Below are 18,530 nucleotides of genomic sequence, written 5' to 3'. Positions count from 1 at the left end.
CTTTTTAGTGTTTTTCTTCCCTGTATTATATGGATATAATTAAACCTGATTCCAAAAAGTTCCATTTCCAGGGTTACCTATTTAGAGCCCCATCTTACAGAGTCTGGTTCTGCTTAGGATATCTGAATATTCTTGAAGGCACAACTTACACATCTTGCTGAAGCTGATTAAGGATCCTTGATAACAGATGATACTGGTATATCCAACAGAGGGTACTGGTATAAGTATCAGAAGACTTGAGGTGTTCTGAGTTCATATAAGATTTTGACTACTTTAGTTAAAACTCTATGTGTTTCAGTTTCCCATCTGTGAAACTGGCATTTAACTTCCAGCATTTAACAACTCTGGCAAGTCCCTTAAGATCAGTGAATAGTCAGTGCACTATTTAAACTCAGAATTATTAAGAAGAAGTTAGAGATTGTGCTTGCCAATAAAGGTGAAACCCCATGTCAATAAACATGAAATTATATGAGTGGAGGCTGGTACCACTCACATGATATGTTCTCATTGCTCAGCTTTCCTGGTCTGAGTATCTTTCTCTAAAACCCAAACCCAAAACATTGCTCTGTACTCATTGCACCTTTGCTTTCATAAGGCTTCACATGCTAAACCACTGCTCTGTTTCATTCCTGTCAGAGTAAGGATGGGAAGAGCCCCCTGCACATGACAGCTGTCCATGGGAGGTTCACGCGGTCACAGACCCTCATCCAGAACGGTGAGTTTCTGTGCCTCTGGAGTGGCTCTCCAAGAGATCAGGCATGTCCACTGTTGCAATTTTCAGTTGTTCTGGCCCAGAGGGCAGATCCATGAACTTCTGGCTTTGAGTTGAACTGACAGATCTCATTCCATCATGTCATCGCTACCTGAGATTTTGGTTGTTAATAAAATTCCATAATCTTCCAACTGACAGTGGTCCAGATGACCTATTCAGATTCTTAACCTGAAAGCAAGAGTTCAGAGGTGTATTTAGGTCTTTTTTCAGCTGAGAAGGATGCACAATTTTCTAGTTGCTCTCCTTTGGGAGCCCTGATGTTCTTAGAGCTCAAGCTACCTGAGACAGGATGGTCTGGGCTGTGTTCATTGGTTGTTTTTGTTTTGTTTTGGTTTGTTTGTTTGTTTTTTGTTTTCCAAAATCCCATCTTGGAATTGAAGTGTGAAATGTTGGAAACGGTTGAACAATTGTGCTTTAAATGTAATGACACATTTAAACGATATTTCTTAGAATGGAGGTCTCCAGTAGATCATGGTTCTTTCAGGTCATCATGCAAATTATTATCATCTCTCTCCTGGGATAAATAAAATAGTAATAATAAAAGAGAGTTGGGGCAAAATACAAGAAACTGTGTTTACTGCAATTTTTAGTTGTTTAGTCTGATAGGCTCAGACTTAGAGCCATTGCTTGCATGCTGTTGGATTTGTGTGTGAAAGGACTGGCAGTTCTTTATCTGTCCTTCACACCTCTCTACTCTTCTTCCACTTACTTGGGTTTCACTTCTTTCTTTCTTTGTTTTCTGCCCCTCTAATTTTAGTGTTGTACACAGATCTCATTGCAAGTGACTTTATGCCTAATTGCCATGGGATCTTGGGGAAGAGAGAAATGTCAATGATTTAAAGCAATGGAGTTTCATTCTGCAGTACTTGATGAGTTGGCTAACGGTGTCTCAGTTTCTGGTTGCTGTCTCTAGCAGCTTGTAGAGGAAGAATGGATTACCTTAAAATTGGAAAACTGCAAGTGTGATACCTTTCTTTAAAAATTAAGAAGAAAAAGAAATGCTGGTGAGAATAGGTCAGCCAAAGTGGGCAATATCTTGCATAGATTTCTCAATAGTAAAAGAAGCTGGAAGGTAACAATTTTCTTCTACAGCAGTTTAATAGGCTTTGTGAACACAGCACAGTCCTCTGACTTTTCCATGTGCAGTTTCTGTTTGTGGAGACCTCCACTGGTGGATGCTCTACTCCAGGGAACCTGTTCAAGCATTTCACTGACCTTCATTTACCATTAAAAAATTAGAAATTGGAAAGGTTGGAAGGAACGTTAAATATCATCTAGTTGTAGCCTATCTGCCATGGGAAGGGCATGCCTTGCTCTAGATCAGGTTTCTCAGAGCCTCATCCAGTCTGTCCTTGAACACTTCCAGGAATGGGGAATCCACAGCTTCTCAGGGCATGTTGTCAAGTGCTTTACTAGAACTCTTCCTGTTGCAATTAAGCCCTGTTATCACCTGTGAATAGTGAACATGCAGTAACTATTACCATATCCTGATGTTAGCAAGACTTTTTACATGCTTTCAGGAAGCATTCTCACAGCAAACCAGCAGAATATTAAAATACTACAGTGCTAGTGCATAACTGGTTGTAAAACTACACTCAGAGATTAGTAATAAATTAATTGTTCAAATGGAAGGTGCAGTGAGGGAGTTTTCAGTTTCCCTTCTGGGTCTGGAACTACCCAGTATTTTCATTAAAAGCATGGACAGTGGAATAGAAGATGTGCTTTAAACATTTGGAAAAAAAAAATTGTAGTTGGGAGAGACTGATAGTTTGGCAGAAGGTGAAGTCAGAATGAAAAATGATCCTGTAAAACTGGAGACAGAAGTTATAATGCAAGTGAAGCAAAAGAAAAATCACCCACAGAGGCAGGAGTATCAGCTGGACAAGTTCAGAATAGTGGGTGGCAGTCCCTCCAGAAGGGATCTGGGGCTTGTAGAGGATCAGAAGGTTGTTGACCACAAGTCAGCAGTGTTGTGGTACTTAAAGAAATGGATAATGGATGTCCATGGTGCTGTGCAATGTCCAGGAGTGCACAGATAGGAGTGTAGCCAGCAGGCATGAAGTAATCCTGTTTGCTCAGCTCAGCATTGGGAGATGTTAGCTGTAGTACTGGTTTTGGCTTTTGCCTCCACAAGGATGCAGGCCAGCTGGAGAGGACTGGGAGAAGGAGAGAATAGTTGGAGTGCAGTAAACCTGACTGGCAAAGAGAGACTGAAAAAGTTACAGTTCTTGGTCCAAAAAGAAAACTGGGACTTGTCTGTAATCTATCTAAAGAAATAATCAAATTTTCCTCCTTATGTGAATAAAACACAAGATGCCAGGTTTAAATTGCAAAAGGAAAAGTTATACATAAGCACTGTTTGGTTGTTCTTTGGTAAGACATGCAAAAAGCACACAACACGTTTGTTTGCAGTGTGTTCCTTATGGCCTCTGGAGTGAACTCTAATTTACATTGTTGTACAGATAAGGCTGAGTGGAAATGCCTTTACAAATGAGGGTGCAGTTTCAGCAGATTATTTTGTAGTTTATTTCAGTGCACCTATTTGTACCTTTAGATAGGCAGCAAATCCAAGTCATGTACTTGACCCTTGTACATCATCCCGTTCTCACCACTCTTCCCCACCACTGCAGGTGGAGAGGGAGGTGCAAGTGCTGCTGCCAGACCATGGCTGACAACTGAGTGCTTGCTGCGTGCTGGTCCTTACTCCAGGAAATTCAGTGCCTCTGTGGCTAAGAGAGCAGCTCGGGGCTCCTCATGGTGCTGGCGCTAGAGACAAATAGCACTTGTGGTCCCTGGTTCATGCTGAATTTTTCAGTGTTAAACTGTATGAAAATCTCTTCTCCAGGAGGGGAAATCGACTGTGTAGATAAGGATGGTAACACCCCTCTGCACGTGGCTGCAAGATATGGACACGAGCTTTTGATCAACACCCTCATAACCAGCGGAGCCGATACTGCCAAGTAGGTGCCTCAAGAGGAGCGGTTTGTAAGGATCAAGTGTCATGTCCAGTGCCTGGAAACAAAGCTGCTCCTCACCTTCTGAAGTGGGAAGGTTAAAACTGGCAAGCATGATTGTGCTGTACTTCAGTGGGTGACATGAGACTAAAATATGAACAATTGGGAAGTGTGGAGGGGAAGCAAACTCTGCTAAGCTCCTGTTGTGCCCACTTGCATGATTACAAGTTGTTTCCCTGAAGCATTGATGTGGAACAGTGGTGTTAATGTACATGAAGTAGGGGTGGGGTGTGTGTGAGTGTATATATACATACATACATATATATACACATGGAGAGTACTTGAGTATTGTTTATTGAGTATTGTTTAGTTATGGTCAGGTTCCTAGGGTCTGTCAAAAGGAAATAGCAAACCTGGACATAAACACAGGGCTATGAGATCAGGATAATGCAGTGCCATGAGGCATATCTGTACCAGGTGTTTCAGAGCAGCATTTGATTTCATGAATGTAAAGGCTTGGAAATGACCTCCACATGTCTCCAAAATATAATTTTTCTTTTACATAGAACCTGTCATAGAAATCAGGGACATCTCTTGACTTACCTACTTAGGAAACCCTGCTTTCAAATGCAAATGACTGGTTTGAATTTGGGAGAGAATTGCAGCTCTCAGTATTTTGTTTATTTGCTTGATGGTGTTTATGCAAGTGATACGTTTACCCCTTCTCCTTTGCTGAGTACAACTGTCACCTAAAAACTCAGAAGCTGGAACAGATCTTCAATTGGCATGGATAATGCAATTCCACAGGCTTCAGCTAGTGTCATTGGATTTTATTAATACAGCCAGCATGAAGATCTTGGTATCTTAATAGAAGTGTAGGTTTTTCCTCACTCTTTCTCCAGTACAGTCAGTCACTGTCTGTTATCTTGAGGTTTTAAGGGAAAATGAGATGCACTGGGATAGCCCACTCCACTCTTGGAATCAGGGTTACCCAGTTAGAAATTTCTATTTCACAGTTGGGTAACTGGAACATTGATCAAATAAAATACTTTTTCCAGCAGCAGAAATAAATGAAATAAGAAGTTGGCTCAGAGATACCAGGCAGATGGAAATGATGCTACTGCCTGTGCTAAATGTGCTTTCAATATGTGCTGCATGTAAATAACTCTGGGTGAGCTCCCCAAATAGGTTTAGGAAAGAAAACTGCAGCACAGTTCACAACAAGTGCAGACAGCTTGGCCAGGCTTTTAGGCAATGCACTGGAAGGGAAAGTGTGCAAGTGATGGGAGGAACCAGTGTGAGCAGCACTGTAGAAGTGGGACACTGGCTAGCAAATGTGCCGATAGTGGATTTCGGTGGAAACCATCCAAAATATCTGCTGGGAAGAAATCTTGACCAAAAAGATGAATAATATTGTGTAAGATAACTAGGTGGAGGAGGAGACAGAGGGAAATGGGTCTAGGGAGAAACAGCAATACAGAATGTCCAGTGATCCCTTAAATAAATGAATCCATGGCTAGAAAATGCAACCTGTTTGTACAGATGCAGCAGCTCAGTGGAACTTGCAATGTTTTCTTCAAAGAACAGGCTGTCAGATCATCTCTTAATAGATCTGCTCTAAGATATAGATGCTGCTAATAGCAAAATTAAAATCTGTACAGCAGCACAAGTCACTCAGTCTAGTGAAACAGCAAGGAGGACACATTTAATGTGAAGACAGAAAAAGAATGGGCCTGTGGATTTTGGAAAGAATAACTTTTTTGAAAACAAACCCAAATTAGTTAAATACATTTATGTATAAATCTTGGAGAGAGCAAGATATATTTATAAACATCCACATTAATTATTGTCTTAAGCTTCCTAAGTAATTATGATTGATGATGTCTAGAAAGACAAGATTCTTTGTCTTTGGGTCGGCATCTGAAATCCTCTTCCATGAGATGATCATACTCTCCCATCCACCAATTGTCTCGCAGAAATGAAGGACTGATATGAATCCATCTGCTATTGTTCTGCAGTTTGTAATTAAAAAAAAAAAATCTGCTGGAGCAGGCAGTAGATGATAATCTTGTCAAGCTAGTTGTTTTCGGAGGCTCCATGTTTATGTGCACTTGGAGAACTGCCAGTAGGATAATATTTCTAGAATAACAAGATGCTTTACACAAAACAATGCTGAATGAAAGACACCAAGATATCCAGACCCAAAAATATTCTAAAGCAGTAAGCAGTGGCATGCCTAGGGACTGAACTGGCATGATTTCCTGATATTAATTAAAGTTGCTGAGTGCTCAGCTTGTTTAAAAACTATATGTTTGCCTGATACAGATTTAGACTAATGATAAATAGGCTCAATCTAAAGGTGCCCTTTCTTTTCTTACCCATCATGTCTGCTCTGAAAGTTTATTGTGTGATTGAAAAGAGGGTCATGTGTTAAAGGGAGGAAAAAGTGAAAGGGGAGGTGAGGAGAGTAGCTGGAGCAAATAGGAAGATTAGATTACTAGTTCTTAGGCTGTGGAAGAAAACTGTAACATGGCAGCCTAAAGGAAGATGTGAAGAGTCATCTGGGAAAAAAAAAAAGGATTCAGAAATAATATGGAGAAGATTTTGGCATTACATTTCCCTCAGAATGGCAGTTGCTGTATGTGGTGTAGCTGGTGCAGAAATTTGTGGCTCACTGGGCAATTGACTCCAAGCAGTATCTGGTCTCTTACTTCCTCCCTTACCTTGGCTTTGCCTGGAATTTTTGCAAACCATCCTGCTACATTCTGTTCAAAGCATAATGCCAAGATTTTGCTGCATCAGAATATTTTTAACTCTCAAGAAGGCTGTTAAGGAAATACAGATAAAAATAATGGCAGACACCAAGAAAGAATCTTCCTAGAAAAGCATGAGAAAATGGTGCCTTTCTGGAAGGAGCTTTGATGTGCTGTGTATGTATGTAACCTGCATTTTGTCATGAGGCTGTTGTCTCTTTCAGGTGTGGGATCCACAACATGTTCCCTTTACACTTAGCAGCACTGAATGCCCACTCAGACTGCTGCAGGAAATTGTTATCATCGGGTGAGTAAATCCCCCAGTGTCCCTAGAACTGGAGTAGTGTTTGTCTCTGCTGCTTGCAGCCCCTTTCTATGCTTTGTTGTGAATTATTCTAATGAAAGGCTTCCTGTGCTGCTGTGTTGGGCTGTGTGGGGCAGTGCAGCAGAGCATGCAAGGCTTTCCCAAAGCCATGCTGGTACTTCCTGTGTTGTTCATGCCCAAAGCTCTTTTCTCCCAGCAGGTTCAGAGAGTTTAGACTAATTTACAGGGGGAGGGAGGAAATTTAGAACCCCTTTCCAAACTGTAGGAATGTGAGATCCTGTTTTGTTTTGGGGATTCTCCCCCCTGCCCACCAAAGGAGTATTCTGAAATTATTTCCTTGGGGTCTGCACTGGCACAGGTATTTACATCTCACTGATGATGATGAGGTATTTTGCATGCAGCTAAAGTGTGTTTCTGAATCTGTAATTAAGGACTTAGGCTGGCCAAAGCTCTGGGGGCATGAGAAGGAAAATGAGTGGAAGTGTAGTGTCAAGAGAACAGGCTTGGGATCCTCACCAGAGCCCAAAGCAGAAGCAGCCAGAGCTTGCTTATGCAACTGTTTCAAAAGAGTCAGTAATCAGTGGCCAAATCCCAAATTCTGCTTTTTCCAGGCAAGAGTTCCTATGAGTTAAAAAATCCTGAGTTAAAAAAAAAATTCATATGAGTTTTCTAGAAAACTCCTTCATTACTTAACATGTAAAATGTCCTACTTTCTCCCCTTAGCTTAAGTCCTGTAGGGCATAAAAGAATCGTGAAAAATGGTAATTACATACCCTATTATATTAAGACTTGGTGTGCTCTGGCCTTGACCACTAGATAGGAAAACACTCTGGGTGACCAGAGTTAGCACTTTCAGGCTGCAACCTTTGGCCTCATGCATGCTGATGAATATCCCCACATGCTGCTGGAAGCCTCTTCCCAATCTGACAACCACGCGCCACGAAAACAGCCCCAGTTCATGTTTAGGCTGACTCTGGTTCTTCCTCATGTCTCCATGTTCTCTGTCTTCCCGTCCTGCTGTCGCAGTCTTCTTGCTAAGTCTCAGCCTCCTAAACGCCTGTCACAGGCTGCAAACAGGGATGTGGAGGAGCTGGATGCGGAAATAGACGCTCGTCACCTTCGCAGCTCTTTTTATAGCGCTGCCAGCGCGGAGCAGCTGCTCGCCGTCCCCGTGACAACCTCTCTGACTGTGCCTCGCGTTCTGGTTTCTTCTCGACTAACTGATTTTTCTGTCTCTGCGATGTTTCTTGTGGTTTAACTAGGACAAAAGTATAGCATAGTGTCCTTGTTTAGTAATGAGCACGTGCTGTCTGCAGGCTTTGACATAGACACCCCCGACAGCTTCGGAAGAACGTGCCTGCATGCGGCCGCTGCCGGAGGGTGAGTACTGCACTGGGGCTGCTCCCAGGCATCTTGGGGCCAGCCACTTTGGCTGTGCTATCCACAGAGGAATTTATTGCTGTGCAAGGCAGTCTGATGCCATAATTTGGGTCACTTTAGGCTCTTCTTTGCTGCTGCCCTTGTGTAGGGTGAGCTGGGTTGATTTGCTGTGCATGGGTTTCAGGCAGAGGAGAAAACTCTTCCTTTTCATGCCCCTGAGAAGGCTGTTTCAGCTTTCAGAGGGGTGCTGCACTTGCCCAGGCCTCCCTGAGGGTCACAACAGTCACCAAGGGCCAGCAGTCTCCAGGAAAGCATCAGTCTCTAGGGAATACCCAGTGAGGAGCAGGAGCTGGAGCTCCTGGCATGCTGCTGGCAGGGGAGTTATTCCTGGCCTCCATCTCTGGACCGTGTCCTTGTCCAAAAATGCAGCTGTGCAGCAGTGCCCATCAGGATGCAGCCTTGGAGTCCAAATGAAGTTCATCTCCCTTTCTCCCATTTTTCAGGTGCAATTTTAAGTTTCTAAAAGAAAAACCAACAAACCAAAGCAACAACAAAAAATAACCAAAACCAAACCCACATCCTCCAAATTAGAAAGTAAGAAGGCTGCCCCTCTCTCAGGGTAATGCATTCCTGAAAAGTAGTGGGAGGGCAGAAAAGTGAAATAGAAGTGAAAATTTAAATGCTTCAATTTAAGATGTAACTGTAGTGTCCAGATATTTTAAATATTGCCAGATAAATGTCAGTGAAGTGTTGAGAGGTTAATCTAGCAAAAGGACACAATGTTTGGCAGGCATTGGGTTTTGACTCTTCTGTTTCAGTACTTTATGGCTCAGAAAACAGCTGAAATGGAGCTTTGGCTACAGCCCCTGGATTCTCTGTGGTTATAACAAGCAGAAATCCTCATCCACAGCAAATACTTGGCAGTCATTCTGGACGTTGCTTTTTCTTCTCAGTGGACCAAAATCTGTATCACAAAGTTTTTGTTCCTGGGGGGAAAAACCCCCCAAACCCTAATAAAATTGATCCAAATATTGGTTTTATTACTGTTTTGATATTATTCATCTTGATACTTTTTTCACTTTAGTGTAAAAGATATGACTTAAGTGTAAGGTGTAAGTTGCTTGGATGGAGATTATTTTAGTATAGTTCAGATGCTACCTCTTTGATAAGGCTGCATCCCAGAAGGATAATAAAAACATCCTGAAAGTCCTAAAGAAAAGGAGAGGCTTCAATATGAAGGAAAAATGACGCATGAAAATAAACCATATTTTCCCAGTGCTTTACTATGATTATCATCACTAGCAAGTGTTTTTATTTTTAGTGCATTGTGGTGAGTGTTCTGTAGTTATTTTATGCAACAGCAATTTAGAGTTGGTATTGACACACACAAAAATATTGCATTATTGCACCCAGTCCCTCTTTTTTTCTGTAGCTGGAGATCTACAGAAGCCATTAGTCTATTTCCTGACACAGGCCTGTTACTGCCATTACATTAATGGGAGTTGCATGGGTGCTAGGAAAAGAATTTCAAAGGTCTGCTCATCTGATTGTTAGCACAAGTGATGCCCCTGTGAAACACAAGCAGTCTTGGAAAGTGCTGCACTTCTTTGTCATCTTCTGGCTTGGAGTCCTACTTTTATTTGCTTGAATTACAAAAGATGTCAGAATGCAGCTGATTTGTTTTCTATTAAAAGTTACCTGGGTTAAACAAGATGAAAAAACAGCCAGACTGTGGTTAATTCTCCTCTATTTTTTTTAATGCAGTGTTGATGTGACAATCACTATAATAGCTACACCCCTTTTTTTAACAAAGCAATTGGAGATAAGCTTAAATCTATCAATAGTCAACAAATCATATCAGAATATACCTACAAGTGACTCTTGTGATTATATTTCATTAAATAAACAGGATTTGAGCAAATTGCTTACCATTGAATGCTTTGCTGAGTGGGGGTGGATTTCGTTAAATGTCACCTCTTCGTTATTAGACTGGCATTTCATAAGCTAGCAACAACTTTCTTTTAAAGTTCCTTTATAAAATACCAGGTCAGAATGGGAAGCACTACAGTACAGCTGCCACTGAAAATCTCCAAACACACTGATCACATTTATTGTGCTCTCTTTGGAAAACTAATTTTTTTTCTTCTGCAGAAGAGTGAGATTTTCTAGTAAAAAAAAAAAAAAAAAGAAAATAATTTACTTTTAGAGCTTCACTTTCTTTTTGATTGAATTTCATCTTATAGTTGGCTGTACCCTGTTTTTGTACAGCAAATAACACAAAAATAACTAGAGTAACTTGTAACTTTTTGGGGGACGGGGCCAATGCAGGTGTAAGCTTCTGTTTTGTTCATGTTTTGTTTTCTTTACTTCTCTTTTCAGTAATGTAGAATGTATAAAACTCTTGCAAAGCAGTGGAGCAGATTTTAATAAGAAGGACAAATGTGGAAGGTAGGTAAATTACAAAGCTCTTTTAAAAAAGAAAGGATCTATCAGGCAAGGAAAAAAGGGCACCTCTGACTGAAAAGCATATGTTCTATGAAAAATGGCAGCAAAATCAGGTAGTTTGGCTTTTCTGCAGAATCCTTGCTGCTGCATTGCATGCCAGCTAGACAGGTGCAGGCTTCATTAAATCCATTAAAGCTATCCCACCCTCTTGAGTTTTTCTTTTTAAAAATATCACAGCTTTTCTTTTTTCCCTTACTGCCTAAATTCTTGTGCTGGTGTGCCCAAGGCAGCACCTGAGTTATGATGGCAGGATAGCTGCTATTGGATGTGCTTCCCAGAGGATTTTCCCCCCACAGAAAGCGTTGCTATGGGTGTTGCTATGCCAGCTAAACAAGATGCTGTGATGGACACGGTGCTTTGCTCTGCCTCCCAGCTGGGACAAGTAGCCTGTCTGCTGCCTCACAGCCATTATGCTGTTGGCAAGACACAGATTGGTGCTCTGTATCCTATTAGGCTGCATAGCAGCACCAGAACCTCCTATTAACACAATATTTTGTTAAATTTCCATAAATTCAAGTGCTGATATTGACTGCTGGAAATCTATAGGAACGCAGCAATTAAGATTTATCTTTATCCTCCTCAGTACATGTTGGAATATGAGGTAACAAATTGCCACTTATGTTTCAGGACACCTTTGCACTATGCAGCTGCAAATTGTCATTTCCACTGCATTGAGACTCTGGTGACAACAGGAGCCAATATTAATGAAACAGATGACTGGGGACGCACCCCTTTGCACTACGCTGCTGCCTCTGACATGGACCGAAAGTAAGAGAGCTCTGAGGAATTCCTGCTTCCTGGGTGTTTTACTAAATCAGTGTCATTTTAGTCTCTTCATGGTGCTGTGCTGTTTGAGCCAAAAAGATGATCCCACTAGCACAGGAATTTCTCTCAGATGTATGCATAGCTCCACAGTGAGTTGCTCTGACTGGAAGCCAAACCCCCAGATGATGTGGCATTTCAGCTCCACGGTTTACCTCTGAAGGAATGCAGCCACCCTGCCCTACAGAAGTATTTTCACAGTGTTATGTCCTCTGTTTTCCTCTGTGTGGTTTCCTCACAAGATTAAGCTCAGAGAATTTTCTGCATTTGCTTTGCAAGTCCATCAGAAGGGATAGAGCAAGACACAGCAGAAGGAGAGGTTTTCTGACATGGACTGCAGTGACAGACATTTGGGCATTTTGACAGATTTGTGGGAAGGGTGGGATAGATGTAACCATCAGTCTCACTCAACTGTCAGAGCAGATAAAAATGCCCACTCTGTCTGAACAGGTTGCCTTTTTAAAGGGATGTCTGAGGAATAGCCTTTGTCAGAATGCAGTGGTGTTCTTGTGAAAAAAGGGGAAAACAGCTGCAAAACTTAGAAATTCTGTGGTTACCGACTGCAATTTTAATTCCCAGATAGTTGAACATTCTGGCAATCTCTTCCATATAACACACTGTATAAACCAGACTCTATCCCGATAGTTCTCTCTTAAAACTGTTAGCAACCTCTATTTATTTTAGGTCATCCTATGATTTTCTGTCTCACAGTGTCTCCAGACACTAAGGATCTAGTTTTTGCTTTCTTGTATAGTGAGATCTGGTAAAAGTACAGCTGCATCTCTGCCAGCAGAACACCACCTCAATGCCACGGCAGGGGAAGTTTGGTTTAACTTTATGGCAGAGTTCTGAAAGCCACATCAGAGCCTTGAGAGCTTCTTCATCATTTGCTGTGATAATACTGACATTAAAAGTGTCTTCCCCATCACCCTCAAACCTGAGCAGTGCTGGGGAGAAAAAGGCAGGGTCATCAGAGGTCTGTGCTTGGCATGAAAACCAGCATAAGCTTGTAGGAAGGCTTGCACCACTGCCTGTTTCTAATTCTGTCTTACCAGGATGAGGTGTTACTTGGGGGGGTTGAGAATGATGATTCAGTGTATGTTTTTCTGCTTTTGCTTCTTGGTAGGTGAGGTTCCTGCATTTAAACAAGCTCTTGGTTAACTTCAGGATGTTTCTACTTTTGTCCCTCATTTAAAAAAAAAAAAGCTTATTTTAGTCACATCCTGAACTTTGGAAGAAGTATGTGGTTTTTATTTGTCCTCACAATTCCAAACCTAAATTGATTCTGATGTGGTGATGCTGTCTTCTCATTAAATTTTTCAGTTTTTGGGATGTTCTGGAGGAAGCCTTATTACGTAGATCAAGTGCTATGTGCAGACCATGATTTTATAGGTCAGCAAATCTTTTTTTTCCCTGCTGAATGTCAAAAAACTTGCAAGGTCAGGCAATCTCATTCCAAAGAATATTCATCATTAACTCTGGATGTGTGTAGTTAATGAGCAGGGAGAAGAACTTGACTGAGAGATCACACAGTGTTGCCAAGATATTTGACAGAAAGTGAGGCGAGTCAGCTAATGCAGACTTGAGATAGAGTGATTAGTATCCGTGATTAAAGTTGCTCTAAATCCTAAATGCTAGAGAAGAACTAGCAGCAGGAGGAAGCAAGGTGTAGTAATCCTGAGTTACTCTCTGGAAAGGAAAAAAAGTGCACAATATTGCTGTGGTTGAAACAGAAGGATTCTAGAAAGTGTTGGTCTAATAGAAACCAGAATTTTTTTTATTTTTTTTTTCTGACATTGACTTGTGGGACAATAAACTACCACACTATGGTTCTCTCCATAGCTTTGAAAACTTACTACCTGCAGACCCATGCAGTGCACTCAGTTAACTTGTATAATCCTTATTGTTGTCTGGAGGAAGTCAGCTCCTTGAAGAGCAGATTGGGGGTGGGTACCAGACTGCATCAAAATCACTGGTGTGGTATTTTGAGAATAAGTTGCATTTTTCTGTCCTCTGTGCTAAGAAGAAAGAATATTTTAGGTAACTCCCATGAAAATGCTGAAGAACTTGAAAGAGCCACTGAGATGAAGGAAAAAGAAGCTGCATTGTAAGTTTGGTGTCACAAAAGCAGTTGGACTTCATTCCTGGAGAATGCCACGGCTTTGGCTTGCAGCCTTACACTCTGCTCTTGCTTATTCTTTGCTCTGCTAGAAACAATGCTTGGCTTCAATGAGGGCTAACCTAAAAGAAAAAGCTCCATGCTCTTCTCTGTGCACATATTCCCTGATATTTCTGTTTCTGTGCTTGTTGCTGTTTCTTAATGGAAGATGTACAGCTTCAGTAATTTTATAATTCTTTAATATCATGCGCTTTAGTGTCATGCAGTGTCTTTAGTGTCATGCACAGCATAGTCTGTACCTTGCAAAAAGAGGTAGCCAATGGCTTTCTCAATGCATTCACTTGGATTAACATTTTCACCTATCTGCTTAATGATTTTTTTTTTTAAATCCCCTTTATCATATTATGGCCTTACATTCACTCCAGATTACAGACTAGGCAAGGAAGTACTAATAACAAAATGATGGTATCTTGATGGTATAAGAGGAAGTGGCAAGAGCTAGAAAGAGCAAAAGGGATCTTTTGAAAAACATGATTAAAAAAAAAGCCAATGAAGAAAACATACTCATGTAACTCAGTTAAATCTTTTTCTCCAGCCTGCCCTAGTGCATGTTTGGAGGCCAATGGTTTGATATCTGAGTTTTTATGTGAGGAGTAGCAGTTCTAGGCTGTTTATGTCATGTGCACAGAATCTTTCAGGTTTTGTAACAGAAAATCAATTTTGTAATCCAGAGTAGCCACAAGAGTAAGGTTGAAGATATTTTTAATGAAGTTGATCTTCAAAGACGAGTGGGGATTTTCTGTTTAAAAACATGGTGAATGTGAGGAGCTATTGGTGAAAAGTGATTTGCGGCGCTGCTCCAAGTACAGGATTCACCGCCAGTTTTTCAGTGCCACTTCCAGTTGCAGCAAGGGATGAGCCTGTTAAATATTGTGAGCCCACATTTACCCCAGTGAATTGTCCACAGGTGTCTCGAGTTCCTTCTCCAGAACGATGCCAACCCATCCATCCAGGACAAGGAGGGGTACAACACTGTGCATTACGCTGCTGCCTATGGGCACCGGCAGTGCTTGGAACTGGTGAGTGCTCGCTTTTGGACATCTCTGTCTGCTGATATGGAATGTGCATGTGCCAGGATGATGAACTCCCCTCATGCCTACTAGTGCAGCTCTTTGGATAATAAGAAATCTGTGGAAACCTGCAACATGGGGCAGTAAACTCAAATATTTGCACCCAAATGTATTTTAAAAATATGTTTATCTTGTTAATCAAGTCCTTATTCAACAACCTGGTGCTTAAGGATTGTCTTCAAGTGGAGTTTATATATGCAAAAATTAAATTTAAGCATGATCAAAATATTCCCAGTGTATGCCTAAGTACCAGGAGTAAGGGACAGTTCCTGGTAAATGACAGTGAATGTGCCTGATCCACCTGGCACTTTATCTGACCTGCATACTGAGGGAGTAAATAACTTTTACTTCATATCTGCAATTTCTTTTTTGTCCCTGGCAAAACAATAGTAACATTACAAAGTTACCATAATCAAGATCAGTCTTCTATGCCAAGCAGCTGAAAATTTTGGTTTTTTTTTTTTTTTTTTGTTATTCTTTTTTTAATATTCTGGGTCTGAGTGATTAGTAATTGCATCTTCTAAAATGCCAAAAATTTTTAGGCCAACATCAGATTTGGGAGATGTATAGAATGGATTTATAGATGTATATGACTTGTTAAAATGTCATAAAGGTGAGAGTTAACAGCTTGATACACAGGGTGATCCAAAATTTTATATATAATATATATTATATGTATTATTACTATATACGTTATATATACACTATATAATAGATGGTATATGTTACATATAAATTGACTTTAATTGCTTCCAAAAAATAAGCTCCAATTGGAAAATTGTATAGATATTCATGCTTTAGTGAGAATACTGTGTACTGTTTAGTGTTACATGTTGTTTGGTTCTTTCTTTCTATGTTGAAGAGTCAAGTATTTAGTTATTGAGAAGGAGCTCTGCACACATGCTGCTTTCACACCACGTGCCACAACAGGAAAGTGTTGCAGCTGGCCTGCAGCTGGTTCCAGCTGGGGCAGTAACTCTTCCAGGGCAGGCCTGGGGCAGAATTTCAGGTGGGGAGTTAAGCCTTTTTAGCTCCCACCTACAAGCATGTATATTTAGGACACTTAAAATAGCACTGCTCCTTGGTTGCTTGTGGCAGTGAGTTTGGCCTTGCCTTCTCCTAGCACTGACCTCTGGTGACTCCACCCGTGGGGCTTGAGGGGGAGCATCTTCACTGGGGATTTTCTTTCAGCCTCTTGTTGTAGTCCCTGTGTGCTGTGAGGCATGGATTGGGCATGGAGCAAGGTCCCCTCTCTTCTCTTGTACTTGTGGCTGGGCACATTTTCTGCACATATCAGTTGCAGGCAATGACCTGCTGTCAAATCCTGGCATTGCTTAGGCTGAGCAGACAAAAGGAGGAGCTGAGAATGCAGTGCATGTCAGAGATGTTGGGTTTTCTTTTAATCTGGAGGGGTGAAATGCCAAGTGTGGGCCAGAGACAGCTGTGCAGCAAGTGATCTATATTCAGGCAGAAAAACTCCACGTTCTTTCCTGTCAGTCTTCTGTATTTGTGGCTATAGCTGCAGCATGGAAACGCAAGGTCAAGCATCATTTACAGAGTTAGAGTCACACAGCTGTTCTGTGTACAGTGGTGAAAAATAACTGACATGAATTTTAGTTCTCTGCATGCACAGGACCACTCCTGTGTGCTAGGGTGCCAGTCTGAAACTTCTGGGGAACCAGGATTTTTCCACTGGTGTTTGGAGGGTAACAGGCATGTAATTTTCTCTCTGGAATACAAAAGGTAAATATGCAGAAAGCATTTGTGCTCATCTAACAGTAGTACCAGGATCTGTCATCTTTGCACCCACTGTCAGAAGAAGCTGACTCAGTTTTTTTGTCATGAGTTGCCAAGTCCTGAGTTTAACAACTTTACATTTGCTAACTCTTACTAGTTGATACAGGCACCACCATTACGCTGATTTCTTTGCAATGCTGGGATTTGGGATAGCAAAAGGGCTGAAAGCAAAGTCAGGTGGGATTATGTAAAAAAACCATTATTTTTCAGTGTCATATTAGCTGTTATTTTACTATTTTATCCCCTATGTAAATATGTTTTGTTTATTATTGATAGCTGATAAATGAAAATATCTAGGAATTATCTTGCCTAGAACAAGACAGTTCTTTATGGGCCTAAAACTTGTTAGAGGAAAGAGTTCATATGAAATATGGAGCTTTAATTCTAGTCAAAACTAAGTCAAGGTGGATGCAACAATAATCTTGTTTTTCTATGAATAATGATTACTAGTATTTCTCTACATACACAATACCAAACCTCAGCAAAATGTTAGGGAATTATTTTGGTGTTCCAGAATATGTCAAGTTTATAAAAGACCCTGTAAGATTATTTTTTATTTGCCTTCCCCCCCACCCCAACCCCCAACCATTTTTTTTAGCAGGTATCTAAAAAAGCTTATTTCTAAATAAGTGTTCACTTAAAAATGTCCAAAGAAAAAGATGATGTATCCAGTGGGGTTTCCTTCACTGGGCAATTTGGTCTGTGCTTTAAGCACTACAGTTTCTCAGCATTATAAAATATTTACACATTTGAATGCAGTTTAGGGAAGGGCTGGTTTATCTATGGAAACATCTTTCCATTCTTTGACTTTTGTGTTTACCATGAGTCCAATACCCTGGCTGGAACTTAGCTACATTTCTTTGTGGGGAGGTATTAGGAGAAATAGGGATTGAGATTGATACGGTTGTATCTTTGACCCAAACCAAATTTATGTTTTGTGTGTTCAACCACAGAGCTCAGCAAGAGAAGCTTTTTCCTGGAGGACCCTTAGGTTGGCTGGAATATTAGCAGGGTAGTTGCCCTGCAATGAATGATGTTGCTAAAAAGAGAAGAATGGAAGCTGATTCCTCAGCTGTTTGTCCATCTGTAGGGAGCCATTCATAAAGGCTGAATGGTGGGCATGTGGGCTTGCAAGCCACTGAAACTCCCACCTGCCTTCCTGCTTCTAGAAATAACCTCAGGTTTGTTTAGGCTGGGGCTGACTTTGCTGTTGGCAGTCAGTGACACCAGTCATCACTGCTACCTGGTGTTTTAGAGCTGATCACATCACCAAACTCCTTTGAAGAAAAGAAAATTGTGGATTTTTTTACGTTGACATGAGCTCTTATCACAAGAGCTTTATTGGTGTGAAAAGAGTGGAATTCAAATTGTAATTTCATGTTAGAATTCTACCTGGAGAGACAGTCAAGCACTTTGTGCTGATAAAAACAGGTTTCTGTGCAATGCTAGGCCAAACAGAATTAAATGCCTGTCTCCTCTAATGAAATCTCTAACTGTAAGAAAGGATGATACTTTTTCTTTTAATCTGCTCTTCCCCATCAGCAAATGTAATTCCCTCTTTGACTAACAGAAATTGAATCATTAGAGGAGCTAAATGATTTAAGGATGGGAGGAGAGCATGGTTTAACCAAAAGCTGTGCCCAGAAGAAAAGGCAAATCCCTTTGTGTGTGTTGGGAGCAGGGGCTGAGGGAGGTGTCTGCCCAGCACAAGGCCACACTGGGAATGGAGAGGCTGGAGAACACTTTTGATGGGAGTAGCTCTGCACTGCAAGGCAGATAAGCCATGCCTTCAAACACTTGATTCCTCAACCTGTGGAGAAATTGAAATCACTGACTCCATAAGTCTCCAATGTGGCTGCCGCTAATTACCTGTCTCTTATCAACACAAATGTGTTCATTCATCCATCTGAGAGCAGGACACTGGTAATTACTGATGAGTGAATCACAGCAGGGGCTGGGATAGGTGTTAAAAA

The 18,530-nt window shown here is 41.1% G+C and overlaps 1 protein-coding gene across 1 annotated transcript in view; it reads left to right on the top strand.

Annotated features, from left to right (window-relative positions):
- ANKRD44 (ankyrin repeat domain 44) overlaps positions 1-18,530 on the top strand; it is a 127,637-nt gene that overhangs the window by 85,041 nt on the left and 24,066 nt on the right. Inside the window, exons 9-16 of the mRNA XM_053981821.1 lie at positions 637-715; positions 3,618-3,732; positions 6,704-6,786; positions 8,121-8,184; positions 10,564-10,632; positions 11,317-11,457; positions 13,535-13,618; positions 14,598-14,709. Of these exons, the coding sequence (XP_053837796.1) occupies positions 637-715; positions 3,618-3,732; positions 6,704-6,786; positions 8,121-8,184; positions 10,564-10,632; positions 11,317-11,457; positions 13,535-13,618; positions 14,598-14,709 (747 nt within the window). The remainder of the gene's footprint in view (positions 1-636; positions 716-3,617; positions 3,733-6,703; positions 6,787-8,120; positions 8,185-10,563; positions 10,633-11,316; positions 11,458-13,534; positions 13,619-14,597; positions 14,710-18,530) is intronic.

Source organism: Vidua macroura, chromosome 7, assembly GCF_024509145.1.
Source record: "Vidua macroura isolate BioBank_ID:100142 chromosome 7, ASM2450914v1, whole genome shotgun sequence".
Classification (NCBI taxonomy): Eukaryota; Metazoa; Chordata; class Aves; order Passeriformes; family Viduidae; genus Vidua; species Vidua macroura.
The sequence above is the reverse complement of the archived record's forward strand: the minus strand, read 5'-3'. Positions and strand labels throughout refer to the sequence as shown.